Source organism: Erpetoichthys calabaricus, chromosome 1 (assembly GCF_900747795.2).
Source record: "Erpetoichthys calabaricus chromosome 1, fErpCal1.3, whole genome shotgun sequence".
Lineage (NCBI taxonomy): Eukaryota > Metazoa > Chordata > Cladistia > Polypteriformes > Polypteridae > Erpetoichthys > Erpetoichthys calabaricus.
This window is the reverse complement of record NC_041394.2, coordinates 340037819-340060664: the sequence shown is the minus strand read 5'-3', so window position 1 is coordinate 340060664 and position 22846 is coordinate 340037819. Positions and strand designations below refer to the sequence as shown.

Sequence of the window (22846 nt, the reverse complement as noted above, 5' to 3'; positions counted from 1 at the left end):
GTGAGCCACTCTCTTGTGTGATGTTGCGATGTCCACGGGTTTATTTAATGTTAGCTAAGACCCGGCAGTTAAAAGTTTCTCGCTACAGCAATTTTAACTCTGTTACAAAGTGATGCAAACTCTCGTTTATACCTCGTGTCTTCTCATTAAACTTGTATCTCGCGAATATGGCATTGCAAACGGCAGCGGGAGCGTTTCTATAAAGTTAAGGTTACGGTTTACACCGTGCTTTTTTATACCTCATGTCTTCTCATTAAACTTGTATCTCGCGAATATGGTATTGCAAACGGCAGCGGGAGCGTTTCTATAAAGTTAATTTAGACTTACGGTTTACACCGTGCTTTTTTATACCTCGTGTCTTATGAAGTTGCTTGTATGCGTCACTCACTCGCTTCTTATTGTTTCGCTGCCTTGTCAATTGTGTAATGAATGTTTTCTTCTGCGCTCTTTGGGGCTCCTCCTTCTTTTCTACGTACTGAGTTCACAGTCAGTTCACGTGATTACGTGGGAGGCGTGATGACGCGACACGCAACTCAGTCTCCTACGGCCATCTTGCTGCCTACCATTACAGTATATGGACAAAAAAGAGGTTCCGGTTATGACCATTACGCGTATAATTTTGAAATGAAATCTGCCTAACTTTTGTAAGTAAGCTGTAAGGATTGAGCCTGCCAAATTTCAGCCTTCCACCTACACGGGAAGTTGGAGAATTAGTGATGAGTGAGTCAGTCAGTGAGTGAGTGAGTGAGTGAGTCAGTCAGTCAGTCAGTGAGGGCTTTGCCTTTTATTATTATAGATGATTGTTTATTGTTATCAATTTATAAAATGCAAAGTGAGCGAACAAAAGAAAAATCTAAATCAAATCAATATTTGGTGTTCCTACCTTTTGCCTTCAAACCAGCATCAATTCTTATAGGTCCACTTGCACAAAGTCAGGGATTTTGTAGGATTCTAGTCAGGTGTCTAATCAACCAATTCTACCAAACAGGTGCTAATGATCATCAATGTCACACGTAGGTTGAAACACAGTCATTAACTGAAACAGAAACAGCTGTGTAGGAGGCTTAAAACTGGGTGAGGAACAGCCAAACTCTGCTACCAAGGTGAGGTTGTGGAAGACAGTTTCATGTCATGGCAAGATTGAGCACAGCAACAAGACACAAGGTAGTTATACTGCATCAGCAAGGTCTCTCCCAGACAAAGATTTCAAAGCAGACTGGGGTTTCAAGATGTGCTGTTCAAGCTCTTTTAAAGAAGCACAAAGAAACGGGCAACGTTGAGGATCCTAGACGCAGTGGTGGGCCAAGGAAACTTAGTGCAGCAGATGAAAGACACATCAAGCTTATTACCCTTCGAAATTGGAAGATGTCCAGCAGTGCCATCAGCTCAGAACTGGCAGAAACCAGTGGGACCCAGGTACACCCATCTACTGTCCAGAGAATCTGGCCAGAAGTGGTCTTCATGGAAGAGTTGCAGCCAAAAAGCCATACCTTCAACGTGGAAACAAGGCCAAGCGACTCAAGTATGCACGAAAACATAGGAACTGGGGTGCAGAAAAATGGCAGCAGGTGCAGTGGACTGAGGAGTCAAAATTTGAAATATTTGGCTGTAGCAGAAGGCAGTTTGTTCGTCGAAGGGCTGGAGAGCGGTACAATAAAGAGTGTCTGCAGGCAACAGTGAAGCATGATGGAGGTTCCTTGAACATTTGGGGCTGCATTTCTGCAAATGGAGTTGGAGATTTGGTCAGGATTAATGGTGTTCTCAATGCTGAGAAATACAAGCAGATACTTATCCATTATGCAGTACCATCAGGGAGGCGTATGATTGGCCCCAAATTTATTCTGCAGCAGGACAACGACCCCAAACATACAGCCAAAGTCATTAAGAACTATCTTCAGCATAAAGAAGAACAAGAAGTCCTGGAAGTGATGGTATGGCCCCCACAGAGCCCTGATCTCAACATCATCGAGTGTGTCTGGGGTTACATGAAGAGACAGAAGGATGTGAGGAAGCCTACATCCACAGAAGATCTGTGCTTAGTTCTCCAAGATGTTTGGAACAACCTACCAGCCGAGTTCCTTCAAAAACTGTGTGCTAGTGTACCTAGAAAGAAATGATGCTGTTTTGAAGGCAAAGGGTGGTCACACCAAATATTGATTTGATTTAGATTTCTCTTTTGTTCATTCACTGCATTTTGATTGATTGATGAAAATAAATGATTAACACTTCCATTTTTGGAAGCATTCTTTGTTTACAGCATTTTTTCACACCTGCCAAAACTTTTGCACAGTACTGTATATATCTGAATCTTGGCTATCAGACAAAAATGCCATTAACAGACATTTGGATGTAAACCTAGCATATGCAAACTTAAGAAGAACATGTTCATAAATAAAACGTTACGACCATTCAGACTACGAATGCCATGAATGTAATTACCCCGATCTACATGCCATCAAATAAACAAGCCACACGCCGTAGCGCAACGTAAGAGGCTTCGCCGCTGCCGTCCGAGGTTCGATTCCCGAGAGGGGTTGCAGTGAGTGTGTACGCCTGATGAGCCCAGAATTAGGGCGAAACATGTGTCGCATACTCTTTGCATTATTTGACAGTAAAACTATTTCAACCATATTATATATATATATATATATATATATATATATATATATATATATATTCATAGACATATATATTCATGGTATTCGTAGTCTCAATCACAATCTGATTGTATGGGTGGGTACCTACCAGGTAACGCTTTTGGTTGGTCAGCAAAAAGATGGAAGAGATAGCGTCTCTCATTCATTTGAGAATTCATAATGACGCCACCCTGACCACAAGTGTTTACGGTAAAGAATGCTACGCAGACAAGATATTACACTTCACCAGCAACCACCCGGTATCTCATAAACGGAGCCGTGTTAAAACTCTATTCAGAAGAGTCCACACCCATTGTAATACGAAGGAAACAAAAATGAATGAGAAACGCTATCTCTTCCATCTTTTCACTTCAAACGGATACTCAAAAGACATTCATTAATTGGAGCTTACATGGAAGACGCCAAAAATCTCAGCAAACAATCGACTTGAATTAGAACCCCCACCCCACCTGGCACTCACTCCCTTATCACCACAAGGTGTCTGAAGGTGCAGCGCGCATCCTGGCCAAGTCAGGCATCAGAATAGCACACAAACCCACAAACAATTTGCGCATGGTCCTCTTTAACACTAGAATTACCAGAGCCTACGAAAAAACTCGTAAATCCGTCCCACCTTAAATCGCGTCTTAAATCCGTTTGCACCTCTCCGCTAGAGTCCTTTGTCATCTAAATGTGCTGATAAACAAAAGCTGCTAGCAGCCAGCTATTCCATCCCCCCACCGACTTAGAACGAATTTCTCCTAGCTCATGCCTTGCCTTGATTTGATTATCTGGGATTGAAGTGGAGTTTTAGAGTGGAAATAATATACAGTAGTGTTATTTGGAATACACGCATTTCATGTGTCTTCTGTTCCGTTCAGTAGTCTGTGCAAACACATTTTTAAAACAGAAACGTTTTTCATATTCTAATAGTAAATGACAAAATGTAGGCATAAACTATATAACGTATGAAGCCTGAAGTCCATATATCAAAGAAACACTTTCACAAAAGGTACAAATAAGAGAACACGTGCGCTTTTATTCAAAAATATAACTGCACAAAAAAAAAAGCCGCGTTAGCATGCCACATTGACACTCTTACTACAACCGCCGCGGTGGCGTAATGGTATCAGCTCCTGACTGGGGATCAGAAGGTGACGAGTTCGATCCTGCACGGCTCCACATCGAGAAGAGAACTTCTCTTATTCTTACAATTTTAGAACAACAACATAAATTTGATTTCAGTCTGTAACAGCCGGTGTAACTTATGATACTGGTAAAGGTTAGCTTTTTTTTTTTTTTTTTTTTAATTCACATTTCATTCTTGCAATCGCATTCAGAATCAATCCATACAAACCCATCTGACACAGCTGTTTTCACATAAATAAAAGTGCACTTTTATTCAAGACTATAACCCAAGAATAAAGAAAGCAAGTTACAGTTGGTGGTTGATACGACAGCTTGCGTGGTGCAATGCTAAGAACTGCTGATTTCAAATGACGGTGAGATACGAAGACGGCAGCTTCGCCAGTGTTTGTGTGTCAGAACCCTTTGGGGGGGGGGGGGGGGGGGTTAGTATGCATCGTGGTACACTGCAGACCTATAGCGCGTCTTTATGTCAGATGGGGTTGTATGGATTGATTCTGAATGCGACTGCGAGAATGAAAAGTGAATTAAAAAAAAAAAAAAAAAAAGGTAACCTTTACCAGTATCATAAGTTACACCGCCTGTTACAGACTGAAATCAAATTTATATTGTTATTCTAAAATTGTAAGAATAAGAGCAGTTCACTTCTCGAAGTGGAGCCGTGCGGGATCAAACTCACAACCCTCTGATTCCCAGTCAGGAGCTGATACCATTACGCCACCGCGGTGGTTGTAGTAAGAGTGTCAATGTGGCATGCTAACGCGGCTTTTTTTTTTTTGTGCAGTTATATTTTTGAATAAAAGCGCACGTGTTATCTTATTGTACCTTTTGTGAAAGTGTTTCTTTGATATATGGACTTCAGGCTTCATACGTTATATATACACATATACACACACACACACACACACACATATATATATATATATATATATATATATATATATACACAGTTAGGTCCATAAATATTTGGACAGAGACAACTTTTTTCTAATTTTGGTTCTGTACATCACCACAATGAATTTTAAATGAAACAACTCAGAGGCAGTTGAAGTGAAGACTTTCAGCTTTAATTCAGTGGGGTGAACAAAACGATTGCATAAAAATGTGAGGCAACTAAAGCATTTTTTGAACACAATCCCTTCATTTCAGGGGCTTCGATCTTTTTAAAGTCTGTACAGCCGCTGTCCTTTTTGCTACGGCCCTGGGACAATCTCTTGGCACCAAGTCTCATGTTTACGGTCTCCGCGAGATGCTCCATGGCAAGTCTCCTTGGTTTCGCGGATCTTTTAAATGTCTTCCGAGAAGATCACGTATCGTCGCATTGCTTTTGCTTTCCAGGTTTTTTTTTTTTTTTTTTTATAATAGATATATATATATCTATATCTATATATATATCTATATATCTATATCTATATCTATATATATATATTGTGGTGCCCGGCGGGCATCCATGCCCGGCCGGGACGCCTAGGAGGAGTGGAGGAGGGCTTGTGCCTCCTCCAGGACACGAGGGGGCGTCCTCCCTGGTGGCTTTGGGGACCACGGGTACGGAGCTTGGAAGCTCAGCCCTGTAGGGGCCCGTGGTCACCGCCAGGGGGCGCCCCAATACCTTGGGAGTGTTGGCCCTCAGTACTTCCGCCACACCGGGAAGTGCTGGGGGGAAGAAACTTGTTCCGGGGTCCTTGTAAAAGGGGGGAGCGCTGCCAGTGCGTGGCACAGAGGGACGCCCGGGAAGGGTGTCCAGGCAGCGGCTCTGTCCCTGTGTTTCTGTGTGTTGCAGGATTGGGCCCGGGACGAGCAGTAGGACCTGCTTCGTGGGAAGCTGACCCTCATCAGATGGACCGTCTGGCCGGACGACATTTCGCTGGCGATGGGGCAGCCTCTCAACCAGCGGAGGCTGCAAAGGAACAAGCGGCACTAAACAGCGGGGCGAGGAGATCTCGGAAGGGGTGCCGAAGAAGAGAGTTCCAGGGTGCCGGATTGGACCCTGGACAAAGAGTAGGACCCACTTCGGGGTTAAGCCGCCCTAACGGGGTGTGTCGCTTGGACCAATGGGTCTTCGCTGGCGATGGGGCAATGTGGTGCCCGGCGGGCACGTATCGTCGCATTGCTTTTGCTTTCCAGGTTTTTTTTGTTTTTTTTTTATAATAGATATATATATATATCTATATCTATATATATATCTATATATCTATATCTATATCTATATATATATATTGTGGTGCCCGGCGGGCATCCATGCCCGGCCGGGACGCCTAGGAGGAGTGGAGGAGGGCTTGTGCCTCCTCCAGGACACGAGGGGGCGTCCTCCCTGGTGGCTTTGGGGACCACGGGTACGGAGCTTGGAAGCTCAGCCCTGTAGGGGCCCGTGGTCACCGCCAGGGGGCGGCCCAATGCCTTGGGAGTGTTGGCCCTCAGTACTTCCGCCACACCGGGAAGTGCTGGGGGGAAGAAACTTGAGAGCACCCGGTGGACTTCCGGCAACACCTTGGGAGGTTCCGCCACACAGGGGTGTGGCTACGGAGGCCCTAATGATGCACCTGGAGCCTATCCGGGGCACATAAAAGGGGCCGCCTCCCTCCAGTCAGGGCGAGAGTCGGGAGGAAGAAGACGTAGCGTGTTGGAGAGGAGTGGAGGCGGACCGAGAAGAGAAAAGGCATTGTGTTGTGGCCAGGACTTTATATATGACATACGGTTCTGAAGAAAAATGAAGGTTGCATGAAAACGTTACACAATTTGGATGTTCTTTTTATATATAAAGAGAAAATAAATTAATGATAAAGAGCCAAAGAAGGGGCACTTATGAGAAGGGTGTATTATGGAGAGAGAGGTGTCGTACCCCGTAATACTAAAGTTCTTCTTAGCTTTATCAGTAGAGTATACTGTGCATTCTACCAGTAGGCACTTGTAAGATGTGTAATTTATAGTTTTGTTTCTTGTCACTATGTATTATCGGCACAATCCTTCAAAATCTATTGATCTTCCACAAACATTCATTTCAGCTGAAAGTTCTGTCGAGTTTTTGAAATTTCGTACTGCAAATGTGGTTCGATGAATTATGATTTGAAGCGCTGAGCAGACATGCGCACTGATTAATGAAACGTGGAACGGGGTTCGAAACATGGAGCAGACATGAGTAGTTAAAGGAGGCTTTGTGAAGCCTCAACACACTCAAAGGCATTGAGATTTATATTTTTGAGAGTCTATCTGACACGTAACTCTCTAGTTATATTTTGTAATTCGTATTGACACTACACACTTCAGTTGATACTAGTTATATATAGATATAGTTTGATGTCTCTGAAGATGGCTTATCTGTGAAATTTTTTTGCCACATTCACAGCAGTCATATGGCTTCTCCCGTGTGATTTCTTTGGTGCCTCTGAAGCCTTCTTCTCATTGGAAACGTTTTACCACATTCAGAACAGCAAATGGCTACTGTCTTGTGTGAATTATTTTGTGGCGTTGAACATTTCTTCTTTGTGAAAACCGTTTTCCACATTCAGAGCACTCATATGGCTTCTCCCCTGTGTGAATTCTTTGGTGGCTCTGAAGATTGCTTCTCTGTGAAAACTTTTTGCCACATTCAAAGCAGGAAAAGGGCTTCTCTCCTGTGTGAATTCTTTGGTGGCTCTGAAGATAGCCTCTCTGTGAAAACGTTTTACCACATTCAGGACAGTCATATTTCTTCTCTTCTGTGTGAAATCTTTGGTGCCTCTGAAAGTGGCACCTTTGTGAAAACTTTTTGCCATATTCAGGACAGTCATATGAATTCTCCCCTGTGCGAATTCTTTGGTGGCTCTGAAGATAGCTTTTCCGTGAAAACTTTTTGCCACAGTCAGAACAGCAATACGGCTTCTGTGCTGTGTGAGTTATTTTATGGCGTTGGAAATTGCTTCTTAATGAAAACTGTTTCCCACATTCAGAACAGTCATATGGCTTCTCCCCTGTGTGAATTCTTTGGTGGATCTGAAGATAGCTTCTCCATGAAAATCTTTTGCCACATTCAGAACAACAATGTGGCTTCTCTCCTGTGTGAATTTTTTTGTGGTGATGAAGATAGCTTCTCTGTGAAAACTGTTTGCCACATTCAGAACAGTCATATGGCTTCTCCCCTGTGTGAAAAAGACAAAAATAAAATGAAAAACTCTTTACTAATTTCCCATGATTAGTTGGTGATATCTTCTATATGTATAGTAACAATAGTTTTGCTCGACTTGGGACATGGACGCTAACGACTCACATCTGGACAATCAAAGTGCGAACAACTCACTCTGTTTAGCTCAGCTCTGATTAGCATAATTTTGAGCTTGTGTACAGGATCAGAAATACACGGCCATGCACTTTCAAGATTATTCAAATGATTCTAAAGATTGACAATATTCCTGCGTGCCATGGAAGAAAGTGTAGAAGCAAAAGCAATGGTCAGGTCTCAAATGTGTTCTTTTATAGCCAGGCAAACATAAGTTGGATCCTGAAGAGTGTTTGTTTAGAACAGCGTTTCGCAAACTCAGTCCTGGTGAACCCCTGTGGCTGCAGGTTTTTGTTCCAACCAGCTTCTGTTTTTAATTGAACTCCTGGGCTAATTAAGTGAACTGATATTTCCCAAGTTCTGTGTTTAGGGAACGATATAGAAATTAGAAAACTAAGTTTGCTAAAAAAACAAAAAAAAAAAAAAAACATTAAAATGTACCAAGCAGTTATATAGGAATAATGTATTTTTTTTTTTTCTCTTTTTAACAGTATTTTCGTCTTGATTTTCATTCTACTTTTCTAGGTGTTCTAATTGTTTAATTAATCCATTATTTATTAATTAGTGGGTCTGACTCTAAAGTAGTTGCAGCCTTTGATTATTCAATGTGTTGTTTGTCTGGGTATCTGCTCTGCTCATTTTAAATTGTCATTATTAACTCTTTTAGGGCTAATTTTTTTTTTGTTTCTTTTCTCCCAGGGCTGAATATTTTTCTAAAAACTAACATTTTTTAAAAAAGAACACAAAGCAATTGTTTAACATATCAAATCAACAAAAAATATTTACTTTTGACAAATGTTACTGTCTTGCATGTTGTATGAGCCTGCATACTCTATGATTTCACATACATATCACATACATTTTACACAGCAAAGTCTGATCTCGCTCAAAGCAGCCAATTCCAGTCATTGCCACATTGCACTCCTTACAATATTATGTGTTGCTTTGGTGCCTACTTTTCAATTGTCTGTTGCTGCACTTTCTCACATATATTGTTAGTGTGTACTGTAGAGAGACAAGTCACCCATTTGCCATCGTGCCATGCCACTGCCACCAAGTTTTCTGCCTGCATGAAAACCATATTGTCACCTCTTTTCATCTTCTGAAACTTTATGAACTTTATGTATGGCATTATAGCCTGGCTCACCCCATGGGATTTGCTTCTGTTTATTACAGAAGTGAATAAAACTTTGCAACAGCACGTACCTAAGCCACCAGGGGACAAAACACGTTTGGACCAATGCTCCCTGAAGTTACATCACCAGTTCTGTCCCATCTCTATTTGTAATGCCACAGCGCGCTTCATCTCGTCTTTCGTTGTGGGTTTCCACTTTGAAAAACGAGAATGCGATGCAAACGCAGCCCGCGATTCAAAAAAAATCTCTGCCTACCTGTTTGTCTCGTCTGACAGTAGCTGAAAAGCAGCATCAGGAGAGAGCAGCCTGAAGTACAGCAGCTGGTGATCTGTCATGTCCAACAGCAAGCCATGCCGTCTTGTAAACTCCGGTAGCCAGGTAGGCTCTCAACGCATCATCCATCCATCCATTGTCTCGCGCTTATCTGAGGTCGGGTCACGGGGGCAGCAGCTTGAGCAGAGATGCCCAGACTTCCCTCTCCCCAGCCACTTCTTCTAGCTCTTCCGGGAGAATCCCAAGGCGTTCCCAGGCCAGTCGAGAGACATAGTCCCTCCAGCGTGTCCTGGGTCTTCTCCGGGGCCTCCTCCCGGTTAGACATGCCCGGAACACCTCACCAGGGAGGCGTCCAGGAGCCACCTCATCTGACTCCTTTCGATGCGGAGGAGCAGCTGCTCTACTCTGAGCCCCTCCCGGATGACTGAGCTTCTCACCCTATCTTTAAGGGAAAGCCCAGACACCCTGCGGAGGAAACTCATTTCAGCCGCTTGTATTCGCGATCTCGTTCTTTCGGTCACTGCCCATAGTTCATGACCATAGGTGAGGGTAGGAACATAGATCGACAGGTAAATTGAGAGCTTCGCCTTACGGCTCAGTTACTTTTTCACCACGACAGACCGATGCAGAGCCCGCATTACTGCGGATGCCGCACCGATCCGCCTGTTGATCTCACGCTCCATTCTTCCCTCACTCGTGAACAAGACCCCGAGATACTTGAACTCCTCCACTTGGGGCAGGATCTCGCTACCAACCCTGAGAGGGCACTCCACCCTTTTCCGGCTGAGGACCATGGTCTCGGATTTGGAGGTGCTGATTCTCATCCCAGCCGCTTCACACTCGGCTGCGAACCGATCCAGAGAGAGCTGAAGATCACGGCCTGATGAAGCAAACAGGACAACATCATCTGCAAAAAGCAGTGACCCAATCCTGAGCCCACCAAACCGGACCCCCTCAACGCCCTGGCTGCGCCTAGAAATTCTGTCCATAAAAGTTATGAACAGAATCGGTGACAAAGGGCAGCCCTGGCGGAGTCCAACTCTCACTGGAAACGGGTTCGACTTACTGCCGGCAATGCGGACCAAGCTCTGGCACCGATTGTACAGGGACCGAACAATGTCTGTGTATTTATCCCATGCGAACCTTGCCGTAGATGCATCGGCTGCGCGAAGGCACTCAACTGGCAGCAGATCCGCTGGCGCGGCATCGGCTGGTGTCTGATCAGCTGATGCCTGCTTCTCACTCTCTTCCTCGATCTCCTGATCACTGCCAATAAAATCCAATTCTGAAAAATCAAGAGTCCGACTCCGCGATAATGCGCAAAACATCGTCTGCCAAGTGTTTTCTTTTCTGCACTTGCTTCGCTCCCTTTTCACATGTCGATGGCATCTTGCCATTGTTTACATTTCGCAACTCACGCACACGCAAGGTTTAGTTGCCGAGTCAACGAGTCTAGCATTCACAGAGGGAATGCCTGTGATGTGACAGTGAGATTTGTCGCCATTAACAGCTGATTGTCGCCCCCTATCCCCTGGATGTCGACTTTTGTCGACATTCGCCTTCAACCCCTCCTGTCGACAAAAGTCGACATCCGCCCTAAAAGAGTTAAGATAGAACGAAGGGGGAAAACTGCACAGAGAAAGGGCAAAGTATAATGAAATCAACAAAATAGATTTAAGCATTTAAATCTATAGCAAAAGCAGAAATATTTCTAAATGTCTTATACTTATAAAAATCATGCTGCTATGTTTTTCTGAATGTTGAATAAAAGAAAAAAAAATGTCAGCTAATTAAATGAGATCAGTGCTATCAGGCGTTGTCACTGATTAGGAATCCAATTGAAACAAAAACCCACAGCAACAGGGGGTCCCCAGGACCGAGTTTGGGAAACACTGGGTTAGAGCTCTAAATTCCTTAAGTTTAGCAGAGGCTTGTTTAATAAAATCATCGCATGAAAAACCCAATGAGGGGAGAAAAAACTGAAGCTTAACACACCGGTGGTCAAACAACCAGGACAAAAATACAAATACATCAATCAAGTTTAGATCCATCATAAATCAGGCGAGTACCTGGAAAGAGAGAGGAATGTGCTACTTAATCAGGGAAGGTAATTTATTGAGCCGGGGTTTGATATACACATTAGCATCCATACCGATGATTAGTTGGAATTCAGAAAAAGATGAAGACAACTTATTATTCTATGGAGGAGGGGCATAGACTAAAACACAGGTGAGTTTTCTTCAAACAATCTCCATCAATGCACAACTTGCCTTCTGAAACACTTCCAGAACAAAGAATCTTCAGATGCAGAGCACAACGAACTAAGACCAAAACTCCATATTCTTTACTAGTAGTAGAGGAGGATGCAGCCACGCAGTAGTGCCTCGCGGCAGCTGGATGAACGACTTTAACCAAACACAATGATTCTTCAAAACAGGCTGTGCCAACTTGAATCAAAGACCAGCAATACTCAAATGCTTGCTTGCAATCAGGAGAGAGCAACTTTGCAATCCAAAAAAAGACCTTGAGATTAAACAGGAGAGAGCCACATAAAAATGAGCAACAAAGAAGAATGTCACTTGCAATATATTTTAAGGTGCCAAAAATGAGTTTACCCCATAGCCCCACCGGCAATCGTATATAGTGTAGATCAGGGGTGCCCACACTTTTACAGCTTGCGAGCTACTTTTAAAATGACCAGGTCGAAATGATCTACCTACATTAAAAATGCTATATATATATATATATATACCGAGTATAATTTATACATAAAATATATGTTGTTGTACCTTGCATAACTGAATAACCTTTATGGCAGGGGACCCCAACCCCTGGTCCACAGCCCACTACCAGACCGCAATAGAACTGCCAGCAATGGAGACTCACTCAGTGAAGGGCTACAGCAAAAAGGCTGCCCCCTTCACTGAGGACACTTTTCAGAACGCTAGGCGGATGGGGCTTTGCAGCGGCACAGAGTGAGAGAGTATTACAATGAAGTATTTTTTATGTTTCTGACAGTTTCCCCATATGACACGAGTCTATAGAAATCTCGTTACTACAAAGTACATTTAGCAGATACTTCCATTACAACGAATGAAATGCTTGAACGAATCATCCACAGAGCAGTTAGATCTGTGGTCGCAGCTCAGTTGTACACGTTTGCACAATGATCCCCAAACAGAAACATTGTAAAAAAAATGTTCTTTCTTCGAACTTTCCTCGTACTGTTTTTTTTTTTGCTGTTTTTGTTTTCGGTGGTTTTCAGCGATACCTTTTGTTTATTGCTCGTCAACATTTGAAAAACATCCATTGGAATTTAACTCATTGTCACCCTCCTATAGAAACGGCAGACACGAGAAAAACGATAACAGTGTTAATGTTTGTGATGTGCAGTCTGTAGGAATGACAAATGCAATGCATATGTCTTTGTTATATGCAAAAAAAGAAAAAAAATCTGCAGCGAACTGCTGCATTTGAAGACGCCGAAAAAGCAGTTTTTACGTGGTTCAGTGACGCTCGTCCAAGAAACATTCCTATTAATGCAGCACTCATTCAAGAAAATGTAAGGGTTTTAAACTCTCTTGGGACCTCTGTCAACGGGACAACACACTGTGAGCCTGCTGTTGCCTTGCCCTGGTAACGGACAAACAATCTTACACAGACGCGGCAATTGTGCTTCGGGACACACTTCAGCATGTTGTTCCCGTTGGGTGGGGGGATCCCAAAAGAGTTCAGAAACCTCACAATATGAAGAAGAAGAAAAGGATGATTTGGCTTCTGATTGATAACTGTGCTGCTCACAACATGTTTCCACATTTAGATAAATGTTCGTGTCGAATTCCTCCCACCCAATTGCACGGCAGTGCTTCAGCCATTGGATTTGGGCATCATTCGCACACTGAAAGTGTATTATCGCAAGGAAATGCTAAGAAAAATTCTCATCAGCATAACTTGTAGACAGGAAAAGATTAAAATAACACGAAAGAAGCTATTGAAGCTGCTTCCATTTCCAGCATCCTATCTTTGTGAGGCAGAGTTTTCTGCAGTGACAGCAACCAAAACGAGATTATGGAGTAGACTGAACATAAGCAACACACTTCGTGTGTCACTGTCGTCCATCGTCCCCAAATGGGATCGTCAGGTTGCAGGAAAACAAGCTCAGGGCCCTCACTGATTCTGCATTATGGTAAGCTGTATATTTTCTATTGCTAAATTATAACTTAATAATAATAGAAGTGTAATGTAAATTGTGTATAAAATCACCCCACAAACCCCAAGACACCAACACCAACGTCCCTGAAAAAATTAGCTTCTAGTAAAGTGGTCCTTGGTGTCAAAAAGGTTGGGGACCACTGAACTAGATCGCAGCCGGAGTTTTGCAGTAGCTCGCGTGTTTGATCGTGCGTGTGGGATGATCAGTGTGTTAGAAGAAAAGAGATCTCAGACTGGCCGCCCTGTATGTCAATCAAGTGGCAAATGCCATAGGGAGGATATATAGACCAACGTTTAAAAAATTTTTTTTTTTTGAATGCAACGCGATCTACCTGCAGTACCTTTCCGATCTACCGGTCGATCGCGATCGATGTATTGGGCACCCCTGATGTAGACAGTAGCTCCAGAATCCCACCCCAAACCGTAAAAATGCAAAAAACGAAACTGAGGTCTCTCAAATAAAAACAAGGAAAAAAGCCACAGGTTATGCTTATGAGTGGGCAAATATGGAGAGTGCTCAGTAAACATTTTTCATTACCCGTAAGCCATTATCAGCAAAATGAAAAGAAATAAAACACTTGAAATATACCACTCTGTTACATAGATAGATAGATAGATAGATAGATAGATAGATAGATAGATAGATAGATAGATAGATAGATAGATAGATAGATAGATAGATAGATAGATAGATAGATAGATACCACTGACTCACTCATCACAAAATCTCCCGAACCATGAGGACTTGAAATTTGGAATGTAGGTTACCCTTGGCCCATAAGTGCTTGCTAAGAAACGATTTTAAATTTTCCATGGTCCAAGCGCGAAATTTCTTAGTTTTTTAGACCCATTTGTAGGTCTGTTCCGCTTTTCACGAGAGAACTACTTAACGGAATTAGATCAGTTTTTTTTTTCTATAATTTGCTTGAACATTCCGTTGATTTTGTCACTTTCTAATCACGCTAAGTATCATAGTTTGCTTGGGGTTCCAATTTATTAGCAAGAAACCGAGAGAGACTCATTGGGCTGCGGGGCCCTCCTCACTCATGCATCTGCCTCGGGGTGTAACCTTAACTGCTTCATTAGCGAATGAGAGAACTACTTAACGGGTTTAGATTTTTCTTTTTCTTCTATAATTTGCTTGAACATTCTGGTTGATTTTGCGACTTCTCTCATTGCACAAAGAATCATGGTTTGCTTGCAGGAGCAATATATTCACACTAATCTGAGACAGAGGCTGCGGGCCGAGGGGAGGGGGGAAAAGTGACGTCAGGAGTAGAAAGCTGAGCAGGGCCCTCCTCACTATCCTGTTTCACTAATACGCGGGCGAAGCCACAGGGAATGGCTAGTGAATCTATATGATATTCACTTTTTGAACTGAAATCTATATAAATAAAAATGTAAATGTTCGTTTGTTCAAAATCTTAAATCTCCGAAAGTTCTTCACCGATTGCTTTGAAATTTTGACACAACGTTACATTCGAATATGCGTGTGTTTTTATATACCTACTATTATATAGATGTCAGACCTGTGACAGGTAAAAACATGCTTTTTTTGAAAAACAGCGCCATCTGTTGGACGTAAAAACAACACACGCTATACTAAATATTTTACGATTCCATTTCAATGTTTCCGACTTACGATCCTCCCACATGCAACATTTCTAAAGCATCCGGCATGGGAAGAGTATTGCAGAAATGCAAACTTATTGTTAGGGATGAATGCACAATGGCACACAAAAAAATCACTCAAGGCTCTTGATCGATCATTGCAAGATTTGCGTGGAAACATCAGACCATTTGGGAACACATTAATATTGCTTGCAGGAGATTTCAGGCAAACATTACCTGTAATTCCTCGATCAACACCAGCGGACGAAATAAATGCTTGCCTGAAATACTCTACTTTGTGGCGACACGTAAAGACGTTAAAATTAGCTACAAATATGTATGTCCAGCTGCAAAACGATCGATCAGCTGAGATATTCTCGCATCAATTGCTGGAAATTGGGAACGGAAAGGTGCCGGTTGATCTGACCTCAGGACAAATTTCATTGCCTCATAACTTCTGCAATTTAGTGACGTCAAAAGAAGAATTGGTTAGAAAAGTATTTCCCAATATTCAAACCAATTATAAGAATCACAATTGGCTGAGTGAACGAGCTATTCTTGCGGCCAAGAACAAAGATGTCTACGAACTTAACAATATTATTCAGTTTAACATTCAAAGCGAGGCAGTCACATACAAGTCCGTCGACACTTTTGTGGAAGCAGATGACGCGGTTAATTATCCAACAGAATTTTTGAATTCACTCGATCTGCCAGGGATACCACCGCATGTACTGCAATTGAAAATCGGTGTGCCAATTATCAACCAGCCAAAGCTTTGCAACGGCACGCGGCTTGCAGTAAAAAAAATTAATGAGCAACGTCGTAGAAGCAACAATCTTGACAGGACCTTTCAAAGGTGAAGATGTCCTCATTCCTTGCATTCCTATGATTCCAATGGATATGCCATTTCAATTTAAGAGATTGCAATTCCCAATTCGATTGGCGTTTGCAATCACCATCAACAAAGCTCAGGGCCAATCTTTAGAATTGTGCGGTTTAGATCTAGACATGGATTGCCTCTCACATGGACAATTATATGTTGCGTGTTCTAGAGTCGGCAAACCAGACAATCTCTATATCTGCACAGACAATGGAACAACAAAAAATATTGTATACCCACAAGCATTGTGAAATTAAACATATTAGAAACATGCGCTTTCTCTTTTCTTTCTTTTCCATTTAACCAAACTGAGCCACAGCAACGCGTGGCCGGGTACAGCTAGTACTGAAATAAATTAACTTTTTGATGATATTCTAATTTATTGAGATGCACCTGTACATAAAACAGTCAAAGTGGCCAAGCACCAGTGACATGAAGGACTCAAGGGCACTGGACGCCAGTTGTGGCTCGGTGAACAGCCACTGCCCTCCTGGGAAGAAAGTTTGTGCCTTGGCCAGATAAATCAGGGAAACAGAAAGACCAACTTGTGGAGCCTTTTTTGTTCACCAAAGATGTGCTCTTGTGTGGTGTGGACTGAGTAACTGGCAATAAACGTACATCTTCCATCCTTCAGAGGTTACATTTGTATTTTTGTGTGCCTCTTTCAGAATAGTAACTTGATCAGAATAGCAAAGCAACTTGATGATAATTGGACATAGACGTGCACGGTCACTATCCCTGGTATATATTCTATGTGCCCACATAATTTCCAGCCTGAAATTAGGGATGGTCGGAAGCCAAAATGGCCATTGAATCTTCACAAAGCCAAACATTTTCCTACTTTTAACATTATCCGGAACGCCAATAGTTGCCTCTTCTTGTTCATAAAGTTTCTATCTATTGGTAGGCTAGTGAAGGTCCTGAACCCTCACTTATAAACCTTGTGTACGCAGAAAGTGAGACTTGAAATTTGAATTGGAAGTTGCATACACACAAGTCGAAATTTACAAATGGAAACTTGAGAGGGAAACAAACGTATATTTAGAGCAACTCTTACCCACACATCCACAATATTTCAGTGAAACTGAGAAATGACGACACCGTTAATCAAGCGGTAAAATGCAGGCAAACCAGCTAAATAGCGACTTGCAAGCATAATAATTTATTTCACCGAGCTGTTCTTATAAAGGTGCATTGAAGTAACAAATATTACACCTCAAAAATGATGATGTAGAGATGTTTTTTAATTCACTTTAAGAGTGCCAATGATATGTATTTGCATTAAAGTAATTCTGTTTTATCATCACTAGTTGATGTCACTTCTCAGTGAACTGGCTGACAGCTCAACAGTACCTTGGCCAAGCTTCACTCCATTACGTCTGCTGTGCTGGAAGCCATTAACTGCCTGCTGATGCACTACAGCCGGTGTTTGTACGGTGTGGGTGTGCACACATAAAACAAGACATGTGTCTGTCAAATTAAAAAGGCAATTTGCAGTCATGTCCGGCTCTCCTAACACAATCGAAGCACTTTACAGCACTCATATTGCAAAAAGGGCACATAGAAAGACTGAAGCTGCTTTTGTTAACCATAAGCAGCGACATTCCAATGATACACAAGTCATCAAAGATGCAGCTGACAAAACGTCATGTCTCCATGGCCTGGCTCAACCCATGATTCATTTATTTTGTGGCAAGGCAACCTTGACGGATGTGATTCTGCTATACGTGGTGAACTGCATGTTGGTGAAGTACCCTGTAGTGTTTCATATGGTCTGAACTACTCATTGTAACAGCAATCATGTCATTCATTACATGTGCCACTTGACAGTGGCTACCTGCTCAGACAATTTTTTCATACATCTTTCCAGATGCACAGAGGAGAGGCGCTAAAATACCACATATGATCTTTCACTCTCAGATTCAGAACAAATTGAATACAGATAGTGGGGTCTCAAGTTAGGAGGGCGAGACTCCTCTGCCAGCCAATGAAGTTCTCCAGCATCATGACTGCATAGAGATGAGATGAGATGGATTAGCAGGCTCCATCTGTGAATGTTTATAAAGTAACTGATTTATGAAAAGTAAATTATGTACAAATGTGCATACGCCATGTTTTATAAATCTGATTTTTTTTCAGTGTACGCATTTTCCATTTTTGTTTGCCTTCACAAATTTCCATTCTCAAATCCATGCAAAGCTTTATAAATGTCGCCCATGGTCTGGTGTGTGGGTCTTTTGAAGGCCTGCCACCCCATGTCATCATGTTTGTGTCCCCATTTCACAATGGTTTGTAGGTAAAAGCGCACCGCACACGAATGCCAACACCTCATGGTAGAATCATGGTTTGGGGCTTTTTTTGCTTCAGCTGGACCTGGACAGGATGCCATCATCAACGTAACACTGAATTAAAAATTGATATAAAGAAATCTGATTGGAACATGTCTGGATAGTGAAATTTAATATAAGCCAAGTGATGAAACAAAACAATGGAAGAAATCGACAAGAGAAAGGCTTAAAAAGAAGAAAACTGGTGTTCCCGACTAGCCAATCAGAATCCAGAGCTTAAGATTTGTTGGCTTTACCTGAAGACAGCCGATCATTCAAGGAATCTCGGAGACATCAAGGAACTGAAAACCCTGGAAAGCAGAAGCTGCAGGAAATGCTTGGTGGAGGTCATGGGAGCTAAAGGAGGATCGGCAAGTTAGTGAAGACAAGGTGTCACAAACTGGACTGTTCAGGTTTAAACAATGTCAAGAAGTCTAATTGTTATTAGTTTTAAATGTCTGTTTTTGGTCACTTAACCGAAGATCAGACCACACTGTTAGGAGAAATTATTGCAGAAATAAAGTGAATTCCAAAGAGTTATGAAACTTTTTTCTTACAACTTTATGTTTAACACTTTTTACCAAGAACAGGTTTAGAATGTTTAGATAATTCAAACTATAATGGAAGAACAACACATTTCTAAACCCTGTAAAATTGTAGTGAAATTGCTGGGTTTAATATAGTTTAAAAGTCTGTCTAGACCTTTTGTCCTGTGGGACCCTGGAGGCAGCTGATAGGTACCGGCAGGCCAAGCGGAATGCAGCTCTGGTGGTTGCTGAGGCAAAAACTCGGGCGTGGGAGGAGTTTGGGGAGGCCATGGAGAACAACTTTCGGATGGCTTCGAGGAGATTCTGGTCCACCATCCGGCGTCTCAGGAAGGGGAAGCAGTGCAGTGTCAACACTGTATATGGTGGGGATGGTGCGCTGCTGACCTCGACTCGGGACGTTGTGGGTCGGTGGGGGGAGTACTTCGAAGACCTCCTCAATCCCATTAACATGCCTTCCAATGAGGAAGCAGAGCCTGGGGACTCAGAGGTGTGCTCCCCCATCTCTGGGACTGAGGTCACCGAGGTGGTCAAAAAACTCCTTGGTGGCAGGGCCCCGGGGGTGGATGAGATACGCCCGTAGTTCCTCAAGGCTCTGGATGTTGTAGGACTGTCTTGGTTGACACGCCTCTGCAACATCGCATGTACATCAGGGACAGTGCCTCTGGATTGGCAGACCGGGGTGGTGGTCCCCCTCTTTAAGAAGGGGGATCGGAGGGTGTGTTCCAACTACAGAGGGATCACACTCCTCAGTCTCCCTGGAAAAGTCTATTCAGGGGTCCTGGAGAGGAGGGTCCGTCGGACAGTCGAGCCTCGGATTCAGGAGGAACAGTGTGGTTTTTGTCCTGGTCGCGGAACAGTGGACCAGCTCTATACCCTTAGCAGGGTCCTAGAGGGGGCATGGGAGTTCGCCCAACCAGTCTACATGTGTTTTGTGGACTTGGAAAAGGCAATCGACCGTGTCCTTCGGGGAATCCTGTACGGGGGTACTCCGAGAGTATGGGGTACTGCCCCCCTGATAAGGGCTGTTCAGTCCCCGTACGATCGGTGCCAGAGCTTGGTCCGCATTGCGGCAGTAAGTTGAACCCGTTTCCAGTGAGAGTTGGACTTCGCCAGGGCTGCCCTTTGTCACCGATTCTGTTCATAACTTTTATGGACAGAATTTCTAGGCGCAGCCAGGGCGTTGAGGGGGTCCGGTTTGGTGGGCTCAAGATTGGGTCACTGCTTTTTGCAGATGATGTTGTCCTGTTTGCTTCATCAGGCCGTGATCTTCAGCTCTCTCTGGATCGGTACGCAGCCGAGTGTGAAGCGGCTGGGATGAGAATCAGCACCTCCAAATCTGAGACCATGGTCCTCAGCCGGAAAAGGGTGGAGTGCCCTCTCAGGGTTGGTAGCGAGATCCTGCCCCAAGTGGAGGAGTTCAAGTATCACGGGGTCTTGTTCACGAGTGAGGGAAGAATGGAGCGTGAGATCGATAGGTGGATCGGTGCGGCATCCGCAGTAATGCGGGCGCTGCATCGGTCTGTCGTGGTGAAAAAGGAGCTGAGCCGCAAGGCGAAGCTCTCAATTTACCAGTTGATCTATGTTCCTACCCTCACCTATGGTCATGAGCTATGGGTAGTGACCGAAAGAACGAGATCGCGAATACAAGCGGCTGAAATGAGTTTCCTCTGCAGGGTGTCTGGGCTCTCCCTTAAAGATAGGGTGAGAAGCTCAGTCATCCGGGAGGGGCTCAGAGTAGAGCCGCTGCTCCTCCGCATCGAGAGGAGTCAGATGAGGTGGCTCGGGCATCTGATCAGGATGCCTCCTGGATGCCTCCCTGGTGAGGTGTTCCGGGCACGTCTAACCGGGAGGAGGCCCCGGGGAAGACCCAGGACACGCTGGAGGGACTATGTCTCTCGACTGGCCTGGGAACGCCTTGGGATTCTCGCGGAAGAGCTAGAAGAAGTGGCCGGGGAGAGGCAAGTCTGGGCATCTCTGCTCAAGCTGCTGCCCCCGCGACCCGACCTCGGATAAGCGGGAGACAATGGATGGATGGATGAAGTCTGTCTAAGTTTCTCTTTAAAAAAAGAGCAAGACAGCACTTTCAGGCCCATAACTCTGACCCTAAAACATACACCGATTTTCATTTTCCACTTACTTGTTTTAAATGACGTCTTAGGTGGTGGCTGAGCCTCCTGTGTTTTAGCAGATGAAATTCCTTCAGTCCCCTTTGTATCAGACTGTAATGATTCGTATTTTACATTGGTAGAAGACTCCGGAGATGAAGAGTGTCTGCTATGAGAAGAGACTAACCCGGTCACTGCTCCATCTTGATGTTCATAATTATGGTCATCTTCCTTGACACACTCAGTGCTGACACACTTCTGTTCATCCTCCTGTTTAATACTCAATGACCCCAGTTCACGGTCCTCTTCCTTAATGTCCAGACTCTCCCATTCACAGTCCTCCTCCTTAACATTTACAGTCCTTTTCTCCATGATATTCATGTCGGCATCACACGTCTCCTCTTTCACATCCATTTACATGTTACAGTAAATGGCAGATTTTTCTCTCTGTGAAAAGAACAGGATTCAATTAAATTAAAACGGCATCATTCAGAACTTACGATTTTTTAAATTTCCACTTAGCTAAAGCTAAAGTCAAGTAAGGCAGTTCATAGCACGTTGATACTAACTCATTACTTTTCATATCAAATAAGGTGAAAAATTAGTTTGGGAAAGAAAGGAGGGTCCAACAGGCTAGGAGAAGAAGGCGACCATTTTGTACAGATGTGTGTCAACAGTATTCACTACTTTGATTAAACATTCGGTAATGTTGGGGTCCCAGAATTGTGTTGTCAGTTAATGTTAAGAAAGGTTTATACAGGTTAGGACTCAGGAATTTGTTAAGAAATGGGGCAAATGAAGGAGGAACTTAAATAATGGGTTTGGATTTTGCACTCTTAGGATGATGTCACATTAGACAACATATCCATTAATTTTAAGTCATAGCCTTCATTTACATCATCTTAGTGAGATGGAGGCAGTTGCTGGTGTGTTCCTGTGAAGCTGATCTCTTAATGTGACACACCCAACAATTGACTTCAACTAGCCTGTGACTTGCGGAGATAAAATTAAAGAGGTCAATTTTATTTGTAGTGTTAGTGGCAGACTGTGTGTTCAGGAGATCTGACAATCAGAGAAGGTTTCCCTGAAGTAGAAGGCATAGAATTAAGTGAAAAGGAATAAGAAACACGCGACAAGAAACTTGTCCTGCCATTTTCCTGTAAAGCTTAGTGAGATGGAGGCAGATGCCAGTGTGTTCCTGTGAATCTGGTCGCCTAATGTGGTATACCCAATGTCTGACTTCAACTAGCCTGCGACTCACTGAGATAAAATTAAACAGGTTTGATTTTGTCTTTAGTCTTAGGGGCAGACTGTGTGTGCAGGACAGCTCACAACCAATGAATGTTCTCCTTAAATAGAAGGCACAGAATTAAGTGAAGAGGAATACGAAACATGCAGGTTTTGAACCCTAACCTTTCTAATGTCTCATGTTTCCATAATAAAAGGGAAAAATAAATAAATGGCAGAGATGGCCGCTGAACAGCTGCAGCTGTTAACCCTTTGTACACCATGGGCTTCATCAGACAGCATGCTATTGGCTGTTAGGAACAGGGGTGAGCACGACTCTGCTGAATGGTTGGCACACAATCACTAAATGTGACATAGGCAGAGATTTTCAATTGTTTACATTAACGTGGTCAGGTGATAAGATCAGCAATTGCAGATGGTAAATCAGATGTGCCTCAGGACAAATAGTCAAGTAATGTGGCATTGGCTTTAG

At 43.3% G+C, this 22846-nt stretch overlaps 1 protein-coding gene across 1 annotated transcript in view; it reads right to left on the bottom strand.

Annotated features, from left to right (window-relative positions):
• Positions 1-6194: 6194 nt before the first annotated feature.
• Positions 6195-22846, bottom strand: part of LOC114666964 (zinc finger protein OZF-like) — a 28383-nt gene continuing 11731 nt past the window's right edge. Inside the window, exons 2-3 of the mRNA XM_051927129.1 lie at positions 21159-21573; positions 6195-7897 (exon numbers count right to left, since the gene is read on the bottom strand). Coding sequence (XP_051783089.1) covers positions 7218-7897; positions 21159-21540 — 1062 coding nt within the window. The 5' untranslated portion in view covers positions 21541-21573 and the 3' untranslated portion in view covers positions 6195-7217. The remainder of the gene's footprint in view (positions 7898-21158; positions 21574-22846) is intronic.